At 41.8% G+C, this 25,718-nt stretch overlaps 1 protein-coding gene across 1 annotated transcript in view; it reads left to right on the top strand.

Annotated features, from left to right (window-relative positions):
• The window catches only part of b3glcta (beta 3-glucosyltransferase a), a 62,292-nt gene that overhangs the window by 29,540 nt on the left and 7,034 nt on the right, over window positions 1-25,718 (top strand). The window contains exons 4-10 of the mRNA XM_036536829.1: window positions 4,228-4,337; window positions 14,141-14,217; window positions 15,935-16,046; window positions 19,886-20,022; window positions 20,133-20,196; window positions 21,365-21,496; window positions 22,537-22,606. Of these exons, the coding sequence (XP_036392722.1) occupies window positions 4,228-4,337; window positions 14,141-14,217; window positions 15,935-16,046; window positions 19,886-20,022; window positions 20,133-20,196; window positions 21,365-21,496; window positions 22,537-22,606 (702 nt within the window). The remainder of the gene's footprint in view (window positions 1-4,227; window positions 4,338-14,140; window positions 14,218-15,934; window positions 16,047-19,885; window positions 20,023-20,132; window positions 20,197-21,364; window positions 21,497-22,536; window positions 22,607-25,718) is intronic.

Raw genomic sequence — 25,718 nt, 5'->3', positions numbered from 1 at the left:
GTCAGATGAAAAGATTTGACTGTCTTCTCATCTGTCCAGCACAGAACTTCAACCAGGATTGTCGATGTTTCTGTTGAAAAGCTTTCTGAGTGAATCACTGTGTTGCTGTGTTGCATCCGTCGGTCCCTTTATGATTGTAATGAGAAAAGAGAGAAGGGCCCAAAAGATGCAAAAGTCTAACTGTGTGTCACGTCTAAAACAGATGGCCTGTGGTCTGTCATATGCGGTATGTGATTTACATCTGCGGAAGGTTATTTCGACTTCCCCCTTGCGTTTAGAATGTGAACGGGTGGTTTTGACTCTGATTACATTGGCTGTGATGCTGTCCCTTCAGTCGTGATTGGTTCTGAACAAGGTTCTGTTGTCTGAGTGATTGTGTAATCTGGTGTCTCTCTGTGTTTATGGTCTGAGGCTGTTTCACATCTTAGTGGTTTTTTTTTTTTAGCTTACCGGTGTTGCCTCCCTCATTTCACACCTGTCTGTTGTCTCACTCTGTCTTTTGCCCTTAATGGTGTGTCTTTCTTCCTTTGTATTGCAATTTTACATAATCTGTCCATTTTCAACATTTCATTTTCAACACTTTGTTAACAAAGTTTCCACCTTTACAATGGTAAGTATTCAAGATTTTAGTGTGTTTCTCTGTGCCTGAGTCTTACTGGTTTTAGCTTGGCTGGGATCTGAAAGCCCCAGAGCCATGTGGCCCAGGGGGTCCTTTTCAGAGGAGATCTCACTGCTCAATAGGGCTTTGTTTTCATACTGTTCAGTTCGGATCTGCCTGATTTAAATGTTGCTAGAACTTGGCTGCTCTTTTGGGAACTGGATGAGCTGCGCAGGCATCATTGGGAGCATGTCTATGGATCTGAAGGATGTTTTTGCAAACATCTAATTGTGGGGTGTCTGCAGTGGAGGGAGCCCATGCTTCATATCTGAGCCAGAGTTTTCTTCTGTAATTTGGTTCCACCATGCCTTGTCATTTGCTGCAGTAATTTTGGAGGAGTGTAGGAGTACAGTATTCTAAAACTGTTTTTCCCAGGGTAAAGCGGTGTCCTGTTTGCCGGATTTCTTTGCAAATGTCTCAAATCTGGTCCTGTCCTGATTGGCTGTCAGGGCCTGTTTCTGACAACACTGCTGCACCCCCCACCCTACAACCCAGCTCCATCTGTGGTGGGTAGTAGGACCAACTACTGTGCAAAGACCTGAAGCTTATTTTTAATATTGTGTACAGTGAGGCCAAGGACCGCAGGGATTCACTATTGTTGCCTCTATTCTCTATGCGGGACTCAAGTTTCATCCCTGTCTACACATCCCCAGATGAAAAAATGTAGCCCTTCTTTCTGCTGGACTTGGTCTTCACTAGGGTATCTCAGTTTTCCTTAATTGTCTATTCATCTTGAGCTTTTTATTTCAGTCTGATTCATATCTGTGCATTAAATTTGTATAAAGCTTTCCCGGTTACAACTTTGATTGCCAATTATTTTCAATGTTTTTTTTTTCTGTGTAAAATGATATTTCTTTCACAAAAGGAGTTTAAGACAATTGCTTTTTAAATTTTATTTAAATTATGTAGCATATAATTGTATTCTTTGTCTCTCAGCAAGTTTCATGTAGTTTTGAAGCGGTGAGGTAGCTGTGGCACAGCTCCTGGTTGGTGGCTGTCTTTATTTCCTGCTGGAGAGCTGCCTAAGGCCTTTTCTAGAGCATTCACATCCTCACCACTAGCGGGTTATTTGACTAGTGTTATTGCTTTTAAAAAACTTCTCAGTGTTTTATTTTAATGGCAGCGTTTCAGGTTTGTCATTTTATATTCTTTGTTGCCAATTTTATTTCCCTAGGGTTGATTATGTAATGTGCTGATTAAAAGCGGTCTAACATATTTTCGGTTGTTTTAATTGCTTTGTTTAAGGATGTGTTTCTGAAACACTCTGTGCTGTGGGGAGATGTGTCTTTGTGTGTGTGTGTGTGTGTGTGTGTGTGTGTGTGTGTGTGTGTGTGTGTGTGTGTGTGTGTGTGTGAGATACCAGGCTTCATCGGGGATCATTATGTCTCTACCATTGATACTATATAAATGCAGGATCTGTGCTTTTAAATCTAAAAGTTGAAGAAAACAAACCCTGAATGTTCCAACTGCTGAGTTTGAGTCATATTTTTGTTAGACATTTCCCAGCCTCACTCAAGAGAAATGTTCACTTTGTGATGTGCATTTTTTTAAAAGATCAAAGCAATTTCCTACTACACAGGACCCAATTGTATGAGGGCAGTCATGGGGAAAATAAAAATATAGGGTATGAAAACCTTCCTTATGTACACTAAAGATGTACCTTTTGGATGGCTTCCTGTTCCATCCTGGGTTTTAGCGTGGATGATGTCGAGGAGGTTTCTTACCTGGCTGAATTGGCCATGGCAGGGTTCCCAGGTTTGGAACCTGCTGCTGCAGAGCTGGCCAGCTGGCCTTAGTGTCTACTCTGCAGTTACTGCTCAGGGAAGGGGGGGGGGGGGGGGGTCTGGGGTGGCTAGGCTTGTTTGCAGTCACATGGTGGGTGATGAAGGAGTTTCGGCCCAGGGCACTGTTCTCTCTCCCTCCCTCCCTCTCTTTTCGCTTCCCTCTCTCTCTCTGCTGTCTCCCTCTCTCCCTGTATTTCTGACCTGAATGTTATATCTCTCCCCTTGTTTCTGACCTGAATGCTCTTTCCTGCTCTCTCTCTCTCTCTATCCCTCTCTCCTTCTCTCGCTCTCTCCCTGACCTGAATGCTCTCTCTTACTTTCTCTCTGTATCTAACCTCAATGCTCTTTCTTTCCTCTGAGAGACAGCATTCAGGTCAGAAACACAGAGATACAGAGACAGCATTCAGGTGAAAAACACAGAGACAGAGAGAACCTCTGCCTCCGTGTAGTAAGAGCACAGATTATGACCTGAAATGTGTCTTTCTATCTCTGAGTTTCTGACCTGAATTCTGGCTCTGTACCTCTGTGTTTATGACCTGGATGCTGTCTCTCTATCTCTGAGGTTCTGATGTGAATGCTGTCTCTCTCTCTCTCTCTCTCTCTCCCTCTCCCTCTGAGGTCCTGACCTAAATATTGTCTCTGTCTGCGAGACCTGAATGCTGTCTCTCTATCAGCTCTGAAGTCCTCTGAAGTCTCGATGTTTTGGACCTAAATACTGTCTTTCAATCGAGGTTCTGACCTGACTGCTGTCTCTGTATCTCTGTGTTTATGACCTGGATGCTGTCTCCCTCTGTCTGAGGTCCTGATCTGAATATTGTCTCGCTCTGTGTTTTGGACCTAAATACTGACTCTCAATCAATGAGGTTCTGACCTGAGTGCTGTCTCTGTATCTCTGTGTTTATGACCTGAATATTTCTCTCTCTCCCCCTCTCTCTGCATTTCGGACTTGAATGTTGTCTGACTGTGCTTACGGCTATCACTATGGCAGGCTGTGGCAACTGCCATTCCATAGCTCCAGGCACATAAGAAACTGAACCATCCTCTTTCTTGCCTTCCTTGTTCGAGAAAATGCAAAATCTACCCAAACCATTCACTCTCTACTGTTTTTTTCCATGTGACCCTCCCAAACAATATTCATTAACACATACATATGACGAGTGCTGTACTCAGACTGTGAAAGCATCTGTCCTGCATTAAAAAAAAAACTGCCTCTCTCATTTTGTTTCAGAGAAGAGCCAGTAAAGATTATTCAGTTATCAGTCATGTCTGTCAAGCATAGCCTGCCTTTGTTGAAGATAACATTAACTGATGAACTTATGATAGCAGAGGAATGTCATTTTTATTTCCGCCGTAGGGAGACGGAGGATTTGTTAATTGTTAGCTTGAACATCTTCCTATATTACTAGGATTTTATCACTCAGAGCTGTTACTCTTCTAAAGTGAAAATATATTAAGTTGGTCACAAAGGGGTGATGGAAGCAATGTGGCGTAAATGGTAAGGAACAGGGCTTATAACCGAAAGGTTGCCGTTTTGATTCCCCACTTGGTCAGTGCTGCTGTATCCTTGGTCAAGGTACCTAAAGCAGAATATTCTCAGTAAATATCCAGTTGTATAAATGAGTAACGTAAAACTGTAACCTATGTAAGTTGCTCTGGACAGGAGCGTCTGCTAAATGCTGCTAATGTACCGCAAAGTAATGTGATGTTACTGTATATTTGGAGAGTCAGGCTGAACGTCATCAGGTAGAGTCTCAGACATGAACACTGCCTTTCCCTGTGTTTCAGGCTTGAATCAGGTTGTCTTCATCATCCAGAGCCAGAAGAACTCCTTCCATGTGAGGCGGGCGGAGGAACGCCGGTTGGAGCTTCTCCGTCAGGCCAGCTCCCACGAACAGGTAACAGGATCTCAGTCTGACCCAGTCTGTAACAAAACCTCTGATGCAGGAACTGGAACCTCCCTCTGAGCCCAGAAGCTTTAAGCAACACAAGCTCTCAGTGCTGTAGTCTGTCATTGAGCTCCGGAGTGGCTCAGCCAGGAAGGCCCTCTTCGGTGACCACAGCCCCGCAGCAGCGGAACCAGTCAGCCGCATTCCTCTGGGGATGCACGTGTGGAGGTCAGCGAGGGTGTCCTCATCTCACCCCTCTCAGGTGCCTCCCTGTTCATCGGGAACCTCAGAGCTGCTCAGATCAGGGCAGTGGAGCGACGCCTCTTCTCCAATAAGCAGCTACTTCACTGTGGTGCACCAGGCGACTTGTCGGGGGAAAACAGCCCCTGGCTGCGTGCGAGCGTATCGGAGGATTGCATTCGTCTCGCTCCAGCACTCCTGCGTCACTGTAGCGGTTGTCGTGGTGAGACCAGCCGAATGCACAATCGGGGATTCCAAAACAGGGCTGCGCAGAGCGGAAAAAGCAATAAAACCTGACCCACTCTCACCCTGAAAACAGAACCTTATCAGAACCTCCCTCTGATCTGAACCCAGGTAACAGCACGTACTGCAGACTTTGGTGGCCACAGCCGGGTGTGATCCAGTCAGTACTCAGATAAAGCAGCTTAATTTGAAGCTCTTTCATCTTCTGTCAGCAGTGTCACACTGGCCTGCAACCAGATGGGGCCGCCTCTAATTTAGAAAGTGAGTCACATTTGTGAAAGTGCTATCAGTGGAACAAACATGTCCCACATCTACAGTGTACCCGCTGCACCCAAAATCTTTTTTTTTTTTTAAAAGGAAAAACATTGATAACATTGCAAAGTTTATTTTAGTATTCCGTATTTATTTCCTTGCTTCAGGGCAGTCATTTTTGATGCTTCCTCAAGTGTATACGTGTTATAGATGACTCTCTCTCTCTCCCTCTGGTGGGAGGGCGGCACAAATAAATTATCAAGCCACCTGTGTTTTAGGGTCATGAAAGCATACAAAGCATACAAAGCATACAAAGCACTACTACTGCTGATTCAGTCCATGTCTTAGCCCAGGTTGACAGACTGTGGTAATGAGAGCCCAGCAGGTTGTAACGTATTGTTATTTGCTTGCACAAGAAATAATCCTGAATTTAATATTGCCATTTTTTCTTATTATTTGGCAGCTGCCCTCACCCAATGCGACTTTAATAAACACCGGTGCAGAACACAAAGGGGAAATATAGATGTTAGCCAAAGGGACAAATAAGCAAACATGTCAAGTCACATATTTTTACTTTTTCTTTTTTGTTTATTGACTTCAGCAGCTTTAAAAAGTTTTGGCAGTGTGATTGCTTTTAGATGTCTATGAAAAAAGCCCAGTGTTGACAAAAACAAAAACTTGCCAATCCATCTCAACCAAAATCTATAAATGTAATGCAGTACAGAGTCTTTACCACTAGGTGTCAGCGTTGATCTGAAATAGCAGCGAGAACGTCTTTTAAAGAACATTTCAACTGCTGTCATATTTTGTGTGGAGGAGGTGGAAAAACTTGCAGAGTAGTTCATTCTAACATTTACCACCGGAAGCTACTTTCGTTTGAGGAACCAGAGCTGAATGGGTACGCCATCAAGCTCAGGCTCCTTCATTTGTCAAATTTTGGAAACGGACATGGCGCAAAAAGAAGAGGCCTGTTCTCACACATCACCTTAATGGCACCTTACTGCTGCTGGTTTCAGAATGCTGGGATATGTACAGCACTTGCTTCACTCGCGCCTCAGACTCAACACTGTTACAAAGTAATATCAGCATTTATGTTGCGTTTCCATTAGCTGCACACCTCTTTGCTTTCATCTTGTGTTAACAGTTACTGGGTCTCCACTGAATTGCCTTGTTTACTTCTTCTTTTGAAATTTATTCTTTTGGCTCAGTGAACGCGGTGTGCTGTACCCCAGTGTTTAATTTGGTAACCCTCATTCACAATGCAGCCCAGACTGCACCCGAGGCTGATTTTGGGGTGTGGTTAAATTTTAATCGAGAAATGCGTTCATAGGCGATGAAGTTCCTTCACAGAACGAAAGTCACAATTTTGCAGTTTCTACAGAATAAAAGGACACACAAAATAAATAGACAGTATGGAAGCGACAAACGTATCACTCAGTGCCTGAGATAAGGAAAGCTTACGATTTATTTGCCTTCCTTAAAGGTCAGAATCTGATTAGTCCTCCTTCCACTTTCTCAGTGTGCTGGCCTTCTCCAGAGGCAGCAAATCAGCCTATTACTGCAGGAATAAGACAGGCAGACAAACACTCAGTGCCTGATTTATTCATACCCCTGGCTGAATGGAAACAAAAGAAACATGCTCAAAAGGGAAAAAAAAAACGTATTTAATGGATCTGTTTTTAAAAATACTGTTTTAAATGTTATACTCTAATCTCTAACAGCATTGCCCAGAGCAAATTACAAAATACAAAGGTAACATTTGCTCACGTCCCTGTAATGAGTATTTTGTAACTCCCCCTCTGGCATGACTTACTCTGGTGAAACGCTTCCATAGTGCTTTATGAGCGCTATTGGACCTATAGATGCAAAACATCCCCAAATCATAATAAACCCTCCAGCATATTTCATGCTGGACATGAGTCCCCTCCCAAAATAAGCCTCACCTTTTCATGCCACATAGAGAGCTGATGAGCATGTCCAAAAAGCTCAATTTTCCTTTCATCTGACCATTAAATATGCTTCCAGTTCTCATTCACGTGTAGTTTGGCAAATTCAAGTCGCCCGTTTTCGTGACCCGCTTTCAAAAAAGGCTTCTTCCCTGAAAGCCCAGCCATGAATGCGCATCAAGGTAGATTGAGCTCTTTGAGGATGTCTTTGTGGCCGTCTTCCAGCATGAGGTCAATGACCATTTATCTGCAGTCGTCAGAGAGCTCTCTGGCCTTAACCGTAATAATGCATGCTGCTGATGAATGTCATCTGTGCGCTACTTTCTTCTATACCACAGGGAAACCGCAACACTCTGGGGCCCTCTTTATAGTTCCAGAAGCTTCCACTGAACTACCACTAGCAGAATGTTGATGTGGATTTGTTTTGCCAGGTTTTGTTATACCTTAAACATGTGGATGGATGCAACTCTTGTGTTGTGTGGATTAAAATTCACTACTTTCATTTCAAAATGAAATTGCTCTGTAAACTGCTATTAAGTTTAAAGTACTGCACTTTAAAAACAATTAATTTTGTATTATAGCATGTTTTTGTCCCTTTTTAGACAGGTGTATGAATAAATATAGCAGGCACTGTGCAGTGTATTACGAACTTTAATTTGACAGCATGTTTAGAGTGGCTTGACCACAAGTTGGTCATGTGTTGGATGGCAGTGGTTAGAATTATTCCTGAAGCCGGTAATAAGACAAACCAGTCCTTAGTGCAGTTTGATTACGCTGAAGCTAATTGGCTGATGGTGTCAACACAGTGAGAGACAGATGGATGTGTGTCGTTGCAGACCATGTCCCCCACAGTGTCAGCAGGCTAAGTACGCCATCATACGTGTTTCCACAGAATCCATCCTTTATCTTCTGGGTTTGCCTTCTCAGACTACTTAACGCCTTGAAAAGCTAATAACTGTCCTCGTGTTTGGCTTTCGCTCTCTGGCCAAACATCGTGGGTCGATAGCTGAATGACTGATGAGCACCGAGGCAAGAAAAGACTAAATGACTGCAGCTTGATTACTTTTACAGTTATAATCCAGAACATTAACGATATGAAATATCCTGTCAAAATGTTCTCTTGAAAAGTTCTAAGTCTTTTCTTCTCTCTGGTACATCATTTAAAATGGGATCTGAAACTTGCACTGTAAAAACAAATTCCATCTTTCTTACTTTGAATTGATTTGTTTTCACCCAAGAGTATCTTGGAGAGAAAAACGGTTTTCTTCTTTAAAGATCACTTACCCAGAAATAATGATGCTTATCATTGCCTCATATGGCTGCATAATATTTCTATTTTGAGTTGTTATTCTTATGAAGATTAAATCATGTTTTGTTGAGAAATTGAAAGTAAGAAAGTTATGCTCCTCAATTAGTCTTCCACTTGCATAAATAATCTCGTAACAAAACACCTCTCTTCAAAGAATCTCACTGTGCATAATACTATCCCAGAGGATGAGTAGGAGTTTTATATTGCTGTTAAATAAAATATACAATGGTGTTAAAGAGAGTAATCCTTCGGGAACTGGTGTACTTGAAAAATTCATATTAGCATGTCAATCATAAGCACTGTATGTATAATATGTAAAATATTTAATATTAAATACACATATATTTGCCACGTGTGTGTGTGTGTGTGTGTGTGCGCGCTCATATATGTATGAATGCATGCATGTGTGTGTTGGAGAGTGTGGAAGTAGAAGCTGACCTTTCTCTTCAAACAAATGATACAGTAATCCAAAAAAAAACACTCTTTTTAAATATAACCCATATGCTCACTTTCACCGCAGTATGGTCATCTCCTTGATCATTTGTCATAGTCGTTGTTGGCCAGTGGGAATGGGTTTTTGTGTGACATGGCTGCTACGTTACCCCTTTAATGCCTGCGTGTCGTCGGGCCTTGGCTGCTGTCCCAGCATACCACAGCAGAATAACTTGAAGCCCTCAGTTTTGCAATCATGTTTAAACATAAAGCATTATCAAATAATTAATTTCACTGGAGTGTGAAATTCACATATATGAAAATCTTATGAAATGCTCCTGGTATACACAAATATGAGTGTTATAGGTAATGAAACTAGGGATTATCCCCTGAGGGCCCAAAGCGTCATGCACACTATCTATATCTTATTTAAAAATGCAAGCATTACTCAAGTGGCTCTTTGATTCCTATCCTGATTCCCTAAGATTTATCTCATTTTGAGAAGCCCCAGTTTAAAAGTATTTCAGCTCATGGCTCAAAAAGTTTCTGAATAAAGCTTCCAAAAAAAACACAAAATAAAAAAGCATTATTAGCTTGCTTCTAGCTGCATTTTTCATTTTCACGAAATGGGCAATGGGTTCTTTTCACTTTTTTTTCTTTAAGGGATTGCCATGCTATTTATCAAAATCCACAAAGGTTTATAAAAAATAAAAGGAAAAAGACCTTGGAGCTCTCGAGTATCAAGTGATCGGAAAGTGCCCTGTGGGAACATTTGATGATGAATGATCGATGAATGAAATGTCCTGTGTGCTTAGGCTATTTATTGTTGAAAACAGCCGTGGAGTGCAGTTGAGTCATTTGTCACTGTTGAATGCCGTTCGCTTCATACTCTGAATAGCAAGGTTTACTGAAGCAGCTGATAGGAGACATAGATCTGTTTACAGAAATGTAGCTGTACATTATTTTCTGTTCTTTTATCACTCCATTTGCATGAAACTAATTAATCTCTCATTCAACGGCAGTCTCATGGTATTTGAAGAAAAATGTCACTTTCAGCTCTAACATTGTGGTTCGTGTTAGCTTGCCTTTGAAATGAGACCCCACTGTGTGTGCCCCCTCGCCTGTGTTTGATTGCGTCTGACTCGGCTCCCTGGGACGTCAGAATTGAATATATTTCATCGCCAATCCAATCCGACTGGCTGACCATTAATTGCTTTAGCTGGCAATGGGAGGCGGGCAGAGCTCCTACCTGCGTTGCGGGTAGTAACTGCCGGTGTCATGTGACTCCAGGGCAGTTGCTTGCCAGCCATTGTGATGTCACTGGGACGGGTGATGGGTGTTGCTGCGAGGCAGGCTGCCAGCTGTTTAGCAGCCAGTCAGGACTGATGTGTGTAATCAGAGTCCCTGTAGTGCAGGGTTGGCTGTCGGGGTGGACGGGCTGTCCTTACCAATCTCTGCCCTCCCCCGTCCCTGTCTCTCCCACTTTTTTGGTCTATGTCTCGCTCTCATTGCTTCTCTCTCGTCCTCCTTCCCGGTCTCTTCCGTGTGTGAAGGCTTTAGCTGTGCATGAAGGTATCCATTTTCAGGGTGGGTTTCAGGTCTGCTGGAGAGTGAGTCTTGCGATTAGAATCCTATTTCCTCTTCTAATCTCAAACCCATTGGGGAGGTAGTAACTGCAGCATGACCACTCTCTCTCTGGATATATGCTGCAGTGTAAAAGGGCATTGTGGGCCCTTCTCTGAAAACAATATCAGTACATCACTCACTCCATTAAACAGGTGTAATTACCCTGACCTTGAAATGAGGCTACAGTTACATTTTCTGGAGAAATCAGTAAGCATTTAAGGACTTACAGTAATGTTTATTTGTAAAAGTTGAATTCAACCAAAAAGATGAATTCAACCAAATGTGTTCCGCGGGTTGTATTCTCGCAAAACCACACAAGGTAACCGTTAATCAGGACATTTTGTTTAGTTAGCCATTAGACACAATCTCTGGTGGACAAGGGCGTAGGTTGGGTCTCAACATTGGTAGGGACACAACAACCAAGGGCACATTGGAATTATCTAATATGACTTCACTCCAAAGATAATGTGAATGAGTTCACTCAAATATTGGTAGGGACAATTCTGTCCTCCTAAAATATTGGTAGCGACATGTCCTTACCGTCCTTATGCAAACCTACGCCCTTGCTGGTGAAATAGATTGGGCTAGGATAGTTCTGGTAAATAGTGTACTTACTGTAATAAAGCACCTTATTTAAGAATTTGAACAGAGTATCAGTTTGAGATGACCAGCACAGCCTTTGTTGATGTGAATACACTGCATGGAGCACCAGTATATTCTATTCAGTTTAATCTATTCTGAAACTGAAAGAGAACATTGTCAAGTCAAGATGACCTTCCTCTGGAAACACATCGTCATTCTATTTATTAAATGCAGGCATCCGCATTGACAGTGTCTGTTTCTCCCATGTGGTGCATTTAAGTACCAATTATCTCCTTCTGACAAGATAAACTCACAGTGCAAATGATTCTTGTCATTAGTATTATTACATGTCACAGCAGTACGGTAGCTCACACCGCAGGTCTGCCTTTTTTTTTTTTTATTTCTCTTTCCTGTGTAGGGCGAATGTGCACTTTCTGTCCATGTAGGATTTGCCCCCCTGATGGTCGCAGTTAACCGTGCCAACCCTCAAGGCTTACAGGGGAGAATGCTAGGTCACTCAGCCCGCTCCACTGAGTCACGGCACGGTGTGCAAAGAGGACAGTGTGTTTGCACTCAGGGATTGTTTGCACAAAGCCCTGTGAAGGCATAGCTTTCACTGTACCACCCATGTGCAGTATTTCTGCGCATTAATACGTTTACGTTATAATATTCAGGCATATGTGTAGATGAGTACATACAGATATGGTGTTTTTTTTTTATTACTCTCATACACTGGAGTTGCCATTTTATTGTTGCATTGCTTGCATGGGAGAATGAAAGAGCAATTATAAATAGAAGGATTAGAATGTATGTTTAAAATAATCAGCCATCAAAATATAACACCCACCACAAATCAGCCACAGTGCGTAGGCAAAGATTTTACTGTTATCCCACTGGCCAGCCAGATTGAGACACCCATCATGAGTGACTGGAGAAAGTTGAGCCCCCACAGCACCTGGCCAGTGCTTTATTGTAGTCAGAAAGAATGCGTACCTTGGAAGCTTTTTATCGAAATACTAATTAAGCTTGACCCCACTTAGCTTCAGGCTTTCAGTGAGAGGGGATGACAGATGAAAGGTGAAAGTTGACCATGCTGCTTTCACCCCTGCTGCCCATCCCTGCAACCCTTGGAATATGTATGAGCAGAGAAAGGTCAGGTAACGTTCTTGTACAGACAGTTTAGAAATCCTATAGTTCCCTTTAATTCACCACATTCAATCTAATTAAACCATACTCATTTGGTTGACATCAGAACAAACCTTGTTTTTTTTTCCCATGTCTGTAATTTGATTTGGTCAGATTAGGTTGCTTAATTGTCCTCGATTGAGGGTATTCTTTCCTTAGCAAGACAGTGAAAATAGCTCAGGATCTTAATATAATGTGCAAAGACATGTGCAGCCCAATATTACATTCACTTGAACAACAACATTCAGCAGGCAGCCGCATTCACGTTGGAAAACAGTGCCTGTTCATGTCACATTATGTGATCTATCTTTTGTATGTTAACAAAACAAGAATTTATTACAAAGCATTTCCCCTTTTTAAAGTCCATAGTGATTGTACCCATCTGAGGTTGATGAGAGTGGAAAATGTTAGTGCTGTTGAAAATGAAGAGGAAAAGCCTTTTCATGTACTCTGCTTGCCAGGACTGCACAGAGATATTTTAATCTCGCTGTAACCTTGTATGACAGTGGTGGAAACTACAGGAATGCTGTATAAATTAATAACCTGATGTTGTACCAGATTATTCTTTTAGGATTGCTTGAAGCTTCCCCCCCCATTTATCAAGTGGATAAATGCTTGAAAATACATGCCATTTAAGTAACACTTCCTCGTCAAGTAATGCTGCCAAATAACTAGCTATCGGTGTGGCCGGTCTCAAAATTCACTTCAAGGCAAGTGTAATACCTGCATACAACATTTCTAATCTGTTCTGTATTATCAATGCAATACAGCTACATCTCTCAGCTGCGTTTAGGTGTTAGATTTTAAATGTTCGAGAGAATAAATGTCAGTTTATAGCAATATTGGTCCACGTGTACAATAGTTACTTGTAATCATGAAATGAATTGCTAAAGCACATAGAATTAAAATTTCTATTTAAATTCTTGCTGCAATTCAATTCAAATTTCAACCTCTCTTTATATTTTATAAGTTTGAGGAATTTTAGCAGTTATGAATCTTAAATCACGATCATATTAAGGTGTGACAATCCTAAATGCTCCTTCCATCTGAGGTTAGTGCATAGATATTCCCCTAAGTATTGCCCATTTAGCTACCCAGTTTTGCCTTCAGAATCTACATCTCCTTGTCAGAGATCTCATAAATGACCTGTATCAGTATTACTCTTTTCACCTTTACTTGTCAGTTAAATGCAAATTGGAAATGAAGACATCTGATCCTGTACAATGGTATCAGAGAAAGTGTCATCATTTGATTGTCTGATTAAATGGAATGTAGCTTTCTTGCAAAGGCAATCATCAGCGGCAGTGGCAAACGTTAACCTGCTCCTTTCTGTGATCCGAAATATATAATGTGCCCATCAACGCATTGAGATCAGTGTGTGAGATTGTCTGGCCAGTGATTGCATAGGTATTGCAGCTGCTATTGGTCAGGTATTTGAATGAATGACCTACTCAGCAAATGCATTTAGCTTCTGTCTCCATTTTTAGGAAATGGTGACAGAGAATAATGGTCAAATCCATGTTCTCTCAGAAATCTAACATCATTTCAGTTCCCATTCTTGTGTCATCTAAAGGGTTGGTTGCTTCCTTAAAAATGTGTTTCTATGGCAACACTTCTCATTGTCAGGGCAGTTCCCATATAGAGGATGGTAAAAATCATGCTGAAAGAACATACAATATAGGATACAATCAGCCGTGCCTCAGTTATTTGGGATGATTGGACAGATTGCTTGAACAAAAACGTTTTACAGAGTTTAACGTGGGTGTATTAACTTGCCACCATCTTAATCTCTTTGCAAGCTTTTGTCTTGAGAATTTACTTGAAAGCTGTAATAACCTCCGACATTGATTTTGCTGGGAAAATGACACTTTATTAATGTTTGAAAGTGCTGTCACTCTGACACTATTGTTTCTAGCCTTAGCCTATTGCAGGGCTCCTGACAATAAGGTCAGATTCAGAAAAAAGCCAAACTGTAAGATCTATTGTCTCTGTTGCAGAATCCACCCCCTGTATTGCTTCTGCACAGCCTGTCAGACAATGAAGGAGACTGGAGCATTCTCCCACTACTGCCTTAGTGAGTATGCAAACTATGTCTGCTCTGGAAGTATAGGTGCACACACACTTATACTCCCCCACACATGCTCTTAAATACACACACACACACACACACACACACACACACACGCAGAAGCACACATGCACAAGGATGCGTGCACTTTCATACACATGCACATCTACAATCACTCACTGGCACACTAACATAAGCATGCACAAGATTTTCACATACACGCACACAGACATGTGCACGTGCAAGTGTGCGTGCATTTTCACATGCTCATCTGCACTCACTCACTTCCTCGCTTGCACACTAATAAGCATACAGATACACACAAACACATATGCACACACGCAAGTACTCACGCAAACACGCAAAAAAGTCTTAAGCTTCCAAACAGAAATGTTCCATCTCTGTCTTCACTGTCTTCACTTCCAGTAGAGTTATTGTTCTCCCCATTTCCTGGAAGGGCATAGGACTCTTAGGAACTTTCCAGATAGTATGAAATGAGAAGTTACTTCTTTTTCGTTTTTTTTTTTTTTTTTTTGTGCATCATACACTTTTGAAAGCTATCCAGATTCCAGGTTCTATGGAGAAAATATAGAATTTTTTTTAATTGTTTTAATTAAAGTGTGTGTTTTCAAACGTTCACCGTTAGTTCATTTTTGTAGTTAACGGTTGCTTGGAGATCCACTTAATTCAAGTGTGTCCTGTGTGTGATGCGTTTTGCTATGAACGTAAGATGAAATGCACTTTGAAGTTGACTGCCTGTGACTCTTAAAGGAGAACTCTGGCAAAAATAGAATTTTTTTATCATGTGTATTAGGTACCTACGTGCGCAGGTGAGTATTCTTCTCTGTGTCCTCAAAGCCTTGAAGCTGAGCCTCATCCTGCAGGTTATGGCATGAGCCAGTGAGCAGAGCAAAATAGAAGACTCCTGGGAAAAATATGCTTTTTAATTGGCTAGGTCACTGAGAGACATCAAAAACGATGTAAATGAACTTCTGAAGTGCACAGTGTGATTTGTGCATTAGGGCCAATTTGTACCACTGACCAAAGGAGGGTTGGGATCTGAGCTCAGGGGGCATGGTTCAGAATGTTCAATCATGCATGTATTTACTTTTACCTTTAAAAGCAGGGCAGTGGAGCCCAACATAGCAGCTGACCGGTGAAGTTGTGCTGGAATTATTGCAATAGTAATAACAAGATCTCACAAAGAAATATCAATTTGCAATCAAAATTCACACAGATTTCATGCATTAAGTCTCCAAAATCCAAACAGTCAAACATATTAGTCAAGCATATTAACAAATAATCTCCTGTGTTAATTTAAATATGATTTTAAGCCAGACTGAAAATGAAGGCCTAAAGCTACAATGTTGCGAAAGACTTACCCCAGTCAGGTGCAGGGCCATGTAAGGCATAACACTGTTCCTGCGTTCCTGCGTCTTATGGACAACTTGCTGGCATAATGGGTTTTATTCAGGCAGTAGCATGCATTAGTATTCGGTGGATGAGAGAGGGGTCTTTCAGAGGGAAGGTGAGGGTTGGAGCTCTGAGTAAGTGGTTTACACGCATCATAAAAGATACGAGATTTTTACATGTTTGACCGAAGTTCTCCTTTAAGGATTCCCACATTGATTAGATGTTGTGAGGTTGAATTTAGAGATCAGTCAAAGCTGAAACATGACAGACAGCTTAATAAGCCCTGGCGGTGCCCTATTCCCACTCTCAGCCTCTCCACCACCTTTGGGAGAAACTCCTCCTGGATTGTGTACCTGGAGGAGCAAACCAATGTGAAGCTTTCCCGACTTCTGCAGGTGCTTGGGAAGTTTGACAGGCGGAAGGTGAGTGCCCTGTCTTTCAGGAATTCAGTTTCCTCTTGTCGTCAGTTTATATTGCATTACATTACATTCATTTAGCAGACGCTCTTATGCAGAGCGACTTCTAGCACAAAAGAACATAAGTGTATCCATTCAAGCTGAATGAGCAACAGTGTCAGACCAGGCTAACAACACTCCCAGACCATCGAGTGTAAGCATAACACTGTTCAAGCCCTACCTCAAGTTAACCTGTGCAATCTGATTAGGCAATGGAAGCCAAGTTTGAAAGATACAGCCAGCAAAAAGGACAAAAAACCCTTCCCAACTCTGTTCACGGCCTAACTGTGCAGGAAGTGAGGCGTATGTCAGAGAAGCAGTGAACTGGATGAACAACTCGACCATGGGGGGGGGGGTGTTTGCTATCAGCTATTGGAATGAGGCTGTCAGATACTTTAGCGCGTTATCACACGGTCCAGCGAAAGGCCTTATCCACACTTTCCAGCAGTAATTATGTTGAAATAACTGCAATATGTTCAACCGCACAACACAAGCAGGTGTTAGCTGTGTATTGTGTTTTATTAAGTCGTCGTCAACAATTTGTCAGGACCTTGTCTTCAGCTCCGCACCCCCCTTCTGCAGTTCAGCTAACAGGTGCTCATGTATGAGAAGCTAATTATGTTGAAATGGCTTGGGCTGCATGTCAATGACTGTGTGTATGTAATGGGGTGTCCCTTCCGCCATCAGGTCTTTATTTATTTACTTGAATCATTTAAGCAGATTCTCTGAAAGACGGTGTCCGGGCCATTTTGCCCAGAATACCGTGCTGTGATTATTCCACTCATGGAATGAAAAACAAATTTACAGCCTGATATGATTTCTTTGGTTTTACCGTGTCAGGTTGACCTAATTGAAAATAATGAGCCGCCAACTCTCCGTTAGACAATAGCAAATAAACACTGCCCTGAGGTCCTATTTATTGTCATTTAAGAGGTTGTTTGACATTTGATAAATTGCCTTATTGCACCTTCCCAGGCAGTATTTTCTGGCCCTACATGACAGATATGTTGAAAATTTGAAAGTGTTGTCCTAGAGTCATTTGTTGCTTTGAAAGGGCCCTGACCTTCTGACTGATATTCTTACGTGCATGCTGTGAGACCAGTGTGGCAAGCTGCAGAAATCATAGCAGTCACGCAGGAACACCTGGAAAAATCAATTTTATGTCACATCTGAGATTTTTTTTTCATAAAAGAATTTAGGCAAGTATTCCTGTGTTTCTGTTCTCGAGGCATTTTTTAAATCAATGTACAATACTCCAAATTATTGGTGGAAAATCACCTGTTGTTATGAAATTTTTGTACTACACAGATATAGATATTTATTATTGAAAGCTCCTCAGACAGCTGGGTATTTATAACTCAGGCTCAGCACCTTGCTCAAAGTTACAGCTGTTCCACCTGAATTCAGATCTGCAAGACCACTTCCCTAACCTCTACACCACATTACCCTAACCTATTTAATTATTTTAAATGAATATTTACAGACTCCTTGGCAGTTTGTGTTTGTCTAAGTGCATGTGTACATAATATGTACTTGTACACATACTGTACTTGTACAAATAGGTTTATGCTACTTGCATGACTGCTGACAGTTTCCTCCTGTTGTCCCAAAGTGGAGGCTTTGTGTTTAGCTGTGCACAGTTTCAGCAAATGGAGCCTTGCCCCTCAGTTTCACAGTTACCCCGCATCTGACGAGCACAGATTGCTCCTCTCACAATGACTAGAAGGTATGATTCAGTGGCAGAAAGGGTTCGTTTGACTGACGGGTATATAATGTGCAGCGACAGGCTAATTAGCCTCCTGTATCCCTGATGCGGACCTGGCATCAGCCTCCATGTGATGCTTGTGAAGAACTATCAGGACAGCTGACTCTTGGTTTGTCCTTAGACGAGGTGCTTGGGGAGTAATGGGAGGAAAAAAAAAAAAAAAAACCTCTGTGGCACCCTCTCTGCCTGAGGTGATATGACACAGACCGGGTGTCATTCCAGTACCCGTGAGAAATGAATTTCGGGGCCTGTCCATCACCCCTCGCCATGCCTGGGAAGCCTCCGCCGCCACGCCCCAAACTCCTCGCTTCATTAATCTGCGCCACACACGCTATCTCCGAGCTCAGGCTCCCAGAATGCACACCCAGGGCACGATTTACAGCGTGTCAAAGATATTCAAGTTTCTCCGCCAGAGCTCTCTAACACTGGGGCGGTATTCAGAAATCAAGCGCCTGGAGTGCACTGGAGGATTTAGTTGGATGAAGGGAGGGACAAGATATGTCACTCTTTCTTAGATGTGCTTCCTTTTTTTGGCGACCGGAGCAGAGCTTTTAGGCTGTCGTGTTGTAGCGGCATGCAGTCTCTGAGCTCTTCACTGAGTCGAAAAATAAGAGCGAAATTAGGAGAGTGAATTCATGACGGAGGTGAAAGGAGGTAAGGCTGGGAAGGGAGAGGAGGGCGGTGTGGTGCAGTGGTTTGGGAACGGGACACATCGGGGTTCCCATGTGAGGACATTTGCTTGTGCCTGAGGAAGGAATTCAGTTAGCTCAATGAATATTCAGCTGTATAAATGTATAATATGTAAAATTATGAGATATAACTCACTGGGTGATGAAGGATGTCTGCTGAGAAATGAATTGATAATGTAATGATAATGATATGTAAGCTGTGGAAGTTGCCTTGGATGACAGATTTTCTAAGCAGTTAAATGATCATTAAGGCATATCATATTTCATATTAATCATGTATGTCATATTTTGCTTGTATCGTGACTTTTAATACCCCTCCCACCAAAACACCATGTTTCTGCAACAATGCTACACATCATACACTTTACACCATTAAAGCTACTGGTTTTCATGCGTAACTCAAGATGTGATTGATGAGAAGCTATTGACAATGTTCTACACATTCTACACATATACACATTCCACTGTTCTACACATTTCCCATTGTTAGAAAGAAAAAAAACAGATAAGACGCTGAATCTGTAGACCAGTATTCAGCCCTGTATCAGTAACGGCCTCTGATCAGTCATATGTGTAAGCAGAAGTGTCAAATTTAGCAATTGGCATTGGCAAAAGGAATTGATTTTGGCACAACTGCATCTCTGTCAAACAGTTACCAAGCTGGGGCCATATAGAGGATGTCTGATTTGATTTATGGGTTCCCGATTTGAATGCAGATGTGATGAGATCATAATCTACATTGTGAGAAGAAGCCCTGTTCTCGCTTTGTTTCTCCAAACCATTCATAGTTTTGCAAATAGCTACGTACCGTAATTGCAGTGTGTTTTCTAAATGGTTCACATTAAATTCTCAGTAGACATTTTAGAACTTTGCTGTTTCCCTTCAGGGGTATCTGGGCAAGCTCTGTGGTTTTCATCAAAGCTGGTTCCCGCAAACATGAAGACTGCAATTCCATGCTAATGTATTTTAAATGACACATTCTACCTTTTAGGGTGTTTGTAATCACACAGTAGACCATAAAATGTCATCATTTGATTGGACTGTAAAATCCCTGTGGAAAACGAGGAAAAGAAAGTTCACATTACCTTTGAAAAAAATTCAGATTTAGTCAGTTTAAAACCACATAAAAGCACACAGATTGCAAGTAATTAACCTCCAAATGAAGCACAAAGTGTATTTTCTCACTTTTTAACATTATTTTTCGTTTTTTTTTGTTTAGAATGTTTTTATGCTTGATAAACACCTTTAATATAAGTATTCCTTCCCTAAAAGGGCAATCAGCAACATGAATGACATTAAGAAAATGCAAATGAGAGGGATCCTCCTTAAAAATGTCTCTTATATTTCCTCAGGAGTGGTTCCTCGGGAAGCCGCTTCACGATGAAGAGTCCACCATCATTCACCACTACGCCTTTGCTGACAACCCCTCCATCTTCAAGTACCCCGACTTTGCTGCCGGCTGGGCGCTGAGCATCCCACTTGTCAACCGGTTAGGCCTTGTTAATGACGCCTAACGCTGGCCGAACAGATGAACCTGCATTGAGTTTTATTTCTCTTCCCTCCTCAGCTAATGACTGGCTTTGGTCATGTGTGTTCCAGGCTCGCAAACAAAGTGAGAGATGAACCACTTAAGTCCGATTTCACCATCGACCTGAAGCATGAGGTGAGAGGACAGACGCATTTTTGTGTCGGGGGTCAGTGCATTGAAATGAGATGGAGATGATTAGGTGTATGTATAGTGCACAGTATACATTGTGTGTATTTATCATATTTAAACAAGAGCTGTAGTTTTTATCCTGCTTCACCTGCTGAAAGATAAGCTGTATCACTTCCCTCACATAGTGAGCAAATTTAAGCTTGTTCTGACTGGTGTACATGTTAACTTGTGTTGACAAAATGTTGCATTAAGATAAATGAAGAAATCACCTTAACTAAATTATTACTCAGGCTGCCTATTGTTCTACTTGTTTCCACCAAATTGCACTCATCACTAAGTTTATCCTACAAGGGATAAGCAAGGGGATTACCAGAAATGTCTTTAACCAAAAATATCATCCTTGGATTCAGCTAAATATGAGTTATTTTCTTGAAATTTCTCTCTGCGTCTGTTATGTCTGTGACGCTGTGACTTGAAAATCCCTAGTTTTATAGACACACTAAAATCTCACAATTCCTCCTGTTACTCTTCTCACATTGGAAAGGGAAGAGTTGTTGTGTCAGGCCCCTTTTTCCATATCAAGTAGAGAAACACGGGCCATAATTTATTGCAGTGACACAGAATCCAGTAATTCATTTGACATTGCGTGTTTGTTCCCTGTCCCAATACAGAAGCCGGTTTGTTTTTTCTGACTGACCCTTTCGCGTCGTAGGTCTGGAGTACATTTTGTCCCTTCCTCATATGTCTTTTTTTTCCCCATCCTTTGTGTCCTTAGTTCTCTTTATCAGAAAAAAATAGAACTCTCTGTCTTCCTCTATGACCCCTGTCTTTCCCTCTGTTCTGTTCTCATTCTCCTCTCCCTTCAAGTGCCTTGAAAGGAGACTCTCAGAACCGTGTGGAACTGTCATATTTCTGTTTATGCTGGATTTTTTTTTTTGCTGGTCTTACATAAAAAAAAACAAGAATCAAGAGTCCATATGCATTCTATTTTGAAGACACAGGCTCCCGCTCTGCATCATGTTCTGCCAACTCTGCAAAGAGTAGAAAGTTTTCTGTGCTCTGTGGCTATTGATCCTGTTACTGTGGGGAGCTCCCTCACTGTGTGGAAATATTAAACTGATTGCAACCTTTAAAATCCCTAAGCCTGCCGCCTGTTATGGCTGTCACGTTTCAGATCGCGCTGTACATCTGGGAGGAGGGGAAGGGGCCTCGTCTGACCGCAGTCCCTGAACTGTGCACTGAGCCAGAGGGCTCCCCCACAGCTCAGCACTGCGTCACCACCCTCGATACCTACCTGCCTCTGTGTGTGCGTACCTTTCACTAAACCTGCCCCTGTCTCTCTCTACTTCTTTCTCTTGTTCTTCTGTGTCCCCCCCCCCTCATGTAAGTTGCTCTAGATAAGAGCACCTACTAAATGCCAGTAATGTAATGTAATGAATTCCCTTCTCCAACACACTACTAGTGTCCTGGCCATCCCCAGATGACATCAAACGCAACCTGTCTTCACGTTACCCCTTTTGTGGGCCCAGTCATTTCAGTACAGACTTACTCTGCCACATTAATTCACGTTCCGTTGAAACTCTTATCATGGCAAAATTAGATGAGAATCCATGGAGCTGTGAGTGAGTTCTCACAGATGAGAGACAGAATGAACTATCTCCAACTCCCTCTTCCCCTCCCTGCGGCCATATATCTCCCCTATGCCATTAGAATAAAAGGCTCAGTGTAAATACTCCCACCTTAAATAGCCGCAGCCCCCAAGTCCACACACACTCGCTAGGTGACTGTTTCTCTCTTCTCCTTTATTCATAAAGGGAATTCAGTATCAGCGTACGTGCGGTATATGCAGTCCTGTACATAGAGCAGAGTCCTGTACATATGAGCATCTGAAGACTAAAATAGCAACATCAAAAAAAAAATAGGTTCTGTTCTCAGATACTTCAACAGAGCAAGATGAGCTACTCTTTCACACAGCTTTTATTTGTCAATGATTGACGGTCCCAAAAAAAAAAAAAGATCAGTGGAAGAACAGGTACAGGTACCTCACTACCTCTCTGTACCCAATTGTTTTGTTAAAGTGTCTGCTACTGTACAAGTACAAACATGCTTTCGAACTGCTGACAGTGTGCTGGCTCATCACAAGGGTCTGCGTTAGTGGTTTAACAAAGAACTTTGATTCACATACAGAATTTTCAAACAGCAAAATCAGCGACGAAAATGATAGAAAATTATTTAAAAAAAAACTGATGTATGTCTCAGGGAATCATGTCTTTGTTTTACTGCTTCAATATCAGTGCTTTAACAAAACATTTATGGTTACGATTGGTCTCGCTTCCTGACCTGAAGGGTGACCCTGTTAAGAAGGAGGATGTCTTTGTCGCTGTGAAGACCTGCAAGAAGTTCCATGCTGAGCGAGGTAAGTTGCAACGTGAGGTGTTTATATTTACATTATGCATATTAGCATATTAATGGTAATATTTAATATGTCTATCTTTCTTCTCAAAAATCCTCTGCACTTATCATAGGGACTGTAGGCCATATTTGTTCCGATCCACCAGTACATAGTAGTGCCCCAGAGGTAGTATTGCGTGTTAAAGCTCTGTTCAAATAAAATGAATAAGTCAGTGAATCATTCGATATATGTCACATTAAAGCATAATCCACAGCTGCTGTGACCAGAAAAAAAAAACAAAATTCATGTGGCACTTCACCATATTAATGTAAATTAGATTAACAGACCATTGTGTCTGGCTTAAATGGAGATAAATTAAAAGCTGCTTGGCAGATGGCAGTGTGGTGAAGTGATGAAGGAACTGGCCTTGTGCTCTTCTGCTCCCCCTCCCAAATCCACTGAGTGAAAACTAAGATAAAGGCAACATAAGCTCAAAACTCAACCACTGACCTTCCCGAAAGGGGGGAAAATGGTTTGCCTTTTCATATATCTTGTTACTTATTGTTGTCACTCTCCAGCCTTTCTGTCATTGTAAATCTGGATTTTTTTGTTGTTATTGGTATCATTTTTAAAATGTTGTAAATGTAGATCACCATAGATTGGATTATCATGAAGCGGGGACTTCTTGTGTATGTTTAATATATGAACATATGTATTGATGTGTATGTATGTATGTACGTAAGTTATGGGCGTCTGTCAACATGGTTAATCACAGTGATAATATGACATTCGTGGTCTCAGTAATGACTGAGGTAGAGGTTTTTAGGGATGTATTTTTGCTCTACTAATTTGCCTAGGTTTACATGTGAAATTTTTTAACTAGTATGCAACATTGCAGAAATTTTTCCAAAAATTGCTCAGAATGTGAGAAGCTGCTGTATCTTGCACCATACATGGAAATGTCTTGAGCATGAAGGTCATTTAGTGGAAACTTTTTGCACTTTATATGTGCTTTGCTGTAATTAAAGCATATGGATTTCTTTAAAAAAAAAAAAAACACTTTCATCTTTGACAGAGCAACCCTTGCATATTTAAAAAGCATCTGATTAGCTGAACTCTTCCTCGTTGGTGTTATTTTCCTTGGCAGTGATAATATTTTACGGTCGCTAAACTTTTGACCCGCCATTCACACATATCTTTTCCCCAAGCTCCAACTGTATCTCTCCTCATTAACGTCGGCCAGAAGCAGCTGATATCGAACAGATACTGTCGCATTCCCTCTGAAGAGCCGCAGTTCAACCAGAAAATGATTAACAAATGCTCCCGTTTAAGTTCTAATTAGTTCTCCCACACTGCCGAACACGCGTTCTTTAAAAGAGGCTGCCACTGGTGTTCCTGTCGGCAGTGTCCTCACAGCAAGGTTTTGTTTCAGTAACAGTGAGTGCGAAAAGCACTTAATCGCTTGAACTGAGTTAAGGCATGGATTCCCAATTATGACATTGATAGGTCCATTCCAGCATTATTACTAAGATTTATCAAGCAGCCGTGCATAATGATGTATGAATGCACGCAGAGGTGCATCCAGTTTGGAAGAGTTGATTGAAGTGTAACTGATCCCAGGTTTCACAAGAGAGAGATTAATATGATACAGGCGAGGGCCAGTCCAGACTTTTGCATGGGCATCCCACAGATATAACACTATAGATCATTCACTACAGTTTCCTATGAGAAATGACAGCATTTATTTAAGTCTGTTTCTCCACGACCAATATTCAGATCAGTCCAAACTGGTTTTCCCAAGCTCAGCTGGAACTGTCTAGTATCTTTGCCACATTGAAGTGTTAGCGCTATAAAGAAGGTATTGTGGATTGCCTGTGTTGTCTGATTTGGTGGATAAAGAGGCCTTTTTGGAGGATAGAACCCTTGGCAAATCCCCTCTGCCCCCTGACAAGAGGCGCCAAATGCCCTAAAATTGTTCAACATCTTTCCTGTTGACATTAATTGATTTTCGTTTAATCAATTTAACTGGTCTGCAAGCGTTTCTCAGGTCTGTGGCCAGGCAAAAGCTGGTGCTAAACTCTGGAGCTTTCTGTTTAGCATTGCAGAACAAGTCACACAGCTGATTTACATCACAGTGACCACTCAGTAATGTCAGTCCTAGCTACACTGCAACAGAGTTAGTTCAACTCCGGCTAGTGCCGATTCCAGGAAGCGGCAGATCAATTAAAAGTCAGTCTAGAAGGCTTCACTACTGCATTAGTACCCCACTCATAACAGTACCGGCTGAGACAGTAAGGCGGCTCCTCATCCTGCTGACTGCCTTTGCGTAGCTCGTCTGGATTTCCGACACGACTCCCACGAGGGTTAGGTGTCATACCCCGTTTCACGCTTCGTCAGCAGAGCTGTCATTGGCAGAGGGCCGGAATCACAAAGTGTAAAAATGAAGCTGTCTGCATGTAGGCAGGGTGCGTAGAGTTAGGGGAGGTAGAAGGGATAACGGATTTAAATTAAGATCTGGCTGCACGTGAGTGGTGTGCCACTGCTATCCGGTGACGGAGCTCAGAGCTCAGCTCGGCCGGGCTTTCTTTGACTTTACAAGCTGCATCCAAGCTGCAGTCCTAAATTGTGTAATGAGTAACTGGAGGAGATGCCACTGAAGGCTTCTTTCCCATTTCTACCCATTACTGTGAGTTTTCATGGCAGCTCTGGGCAGTCATTTCAGCTCAGTCATGTTTTCCAGCTTAATAATGTGGAATTTTTCAGGTAGATTCAGCCTTGGGAAAATTTGAAATAGGTTTCAGCTTTGAAGCAAACTTGGTAACATATATTGATGTTTATTTCCCGTTGGCCATTTGAATAAGTATGTTGATATGCTTGTTTAAGTGGAAACCTCTGATTCCCATTGCAGCCACGAAACAGTGACCCATGAACTCAGTCAAAACCACCAGCTTAAGGGAAAGTAATATTCAATTTATAAAAACTCAATTCAACTAAAAGGATTAAAACTACACTGTGTTACAGTTGCAGTTGTGCTCCCCCCCCCCCCCCCCCCCCCCAGATTCAATCAGTTCAATTAACCTTCAAACCATCTCAAGGGAAAAATCCACTTCATTTGAATAAAGTATGTGATCAAAGT

The sequence above is a fragment of the Megalops cyprinoides genome, chromosome 9 (assembly GCF_013368585.1).
Source record: "Megalops cyprinoides isolate fMegCyp1 chromosome 9, fMegCyp1.pri, whole genome shotgun sequence".
Lineage (NCBI taxonomy): Eukaryota > Metazoa > Chordata > Actinopteri > Elopiformes > Megalopidae > Megalops > Megalops cyprinoides.
This window is presented reverse-complemented; position numbering and strand designations above follow the sequence as displayed.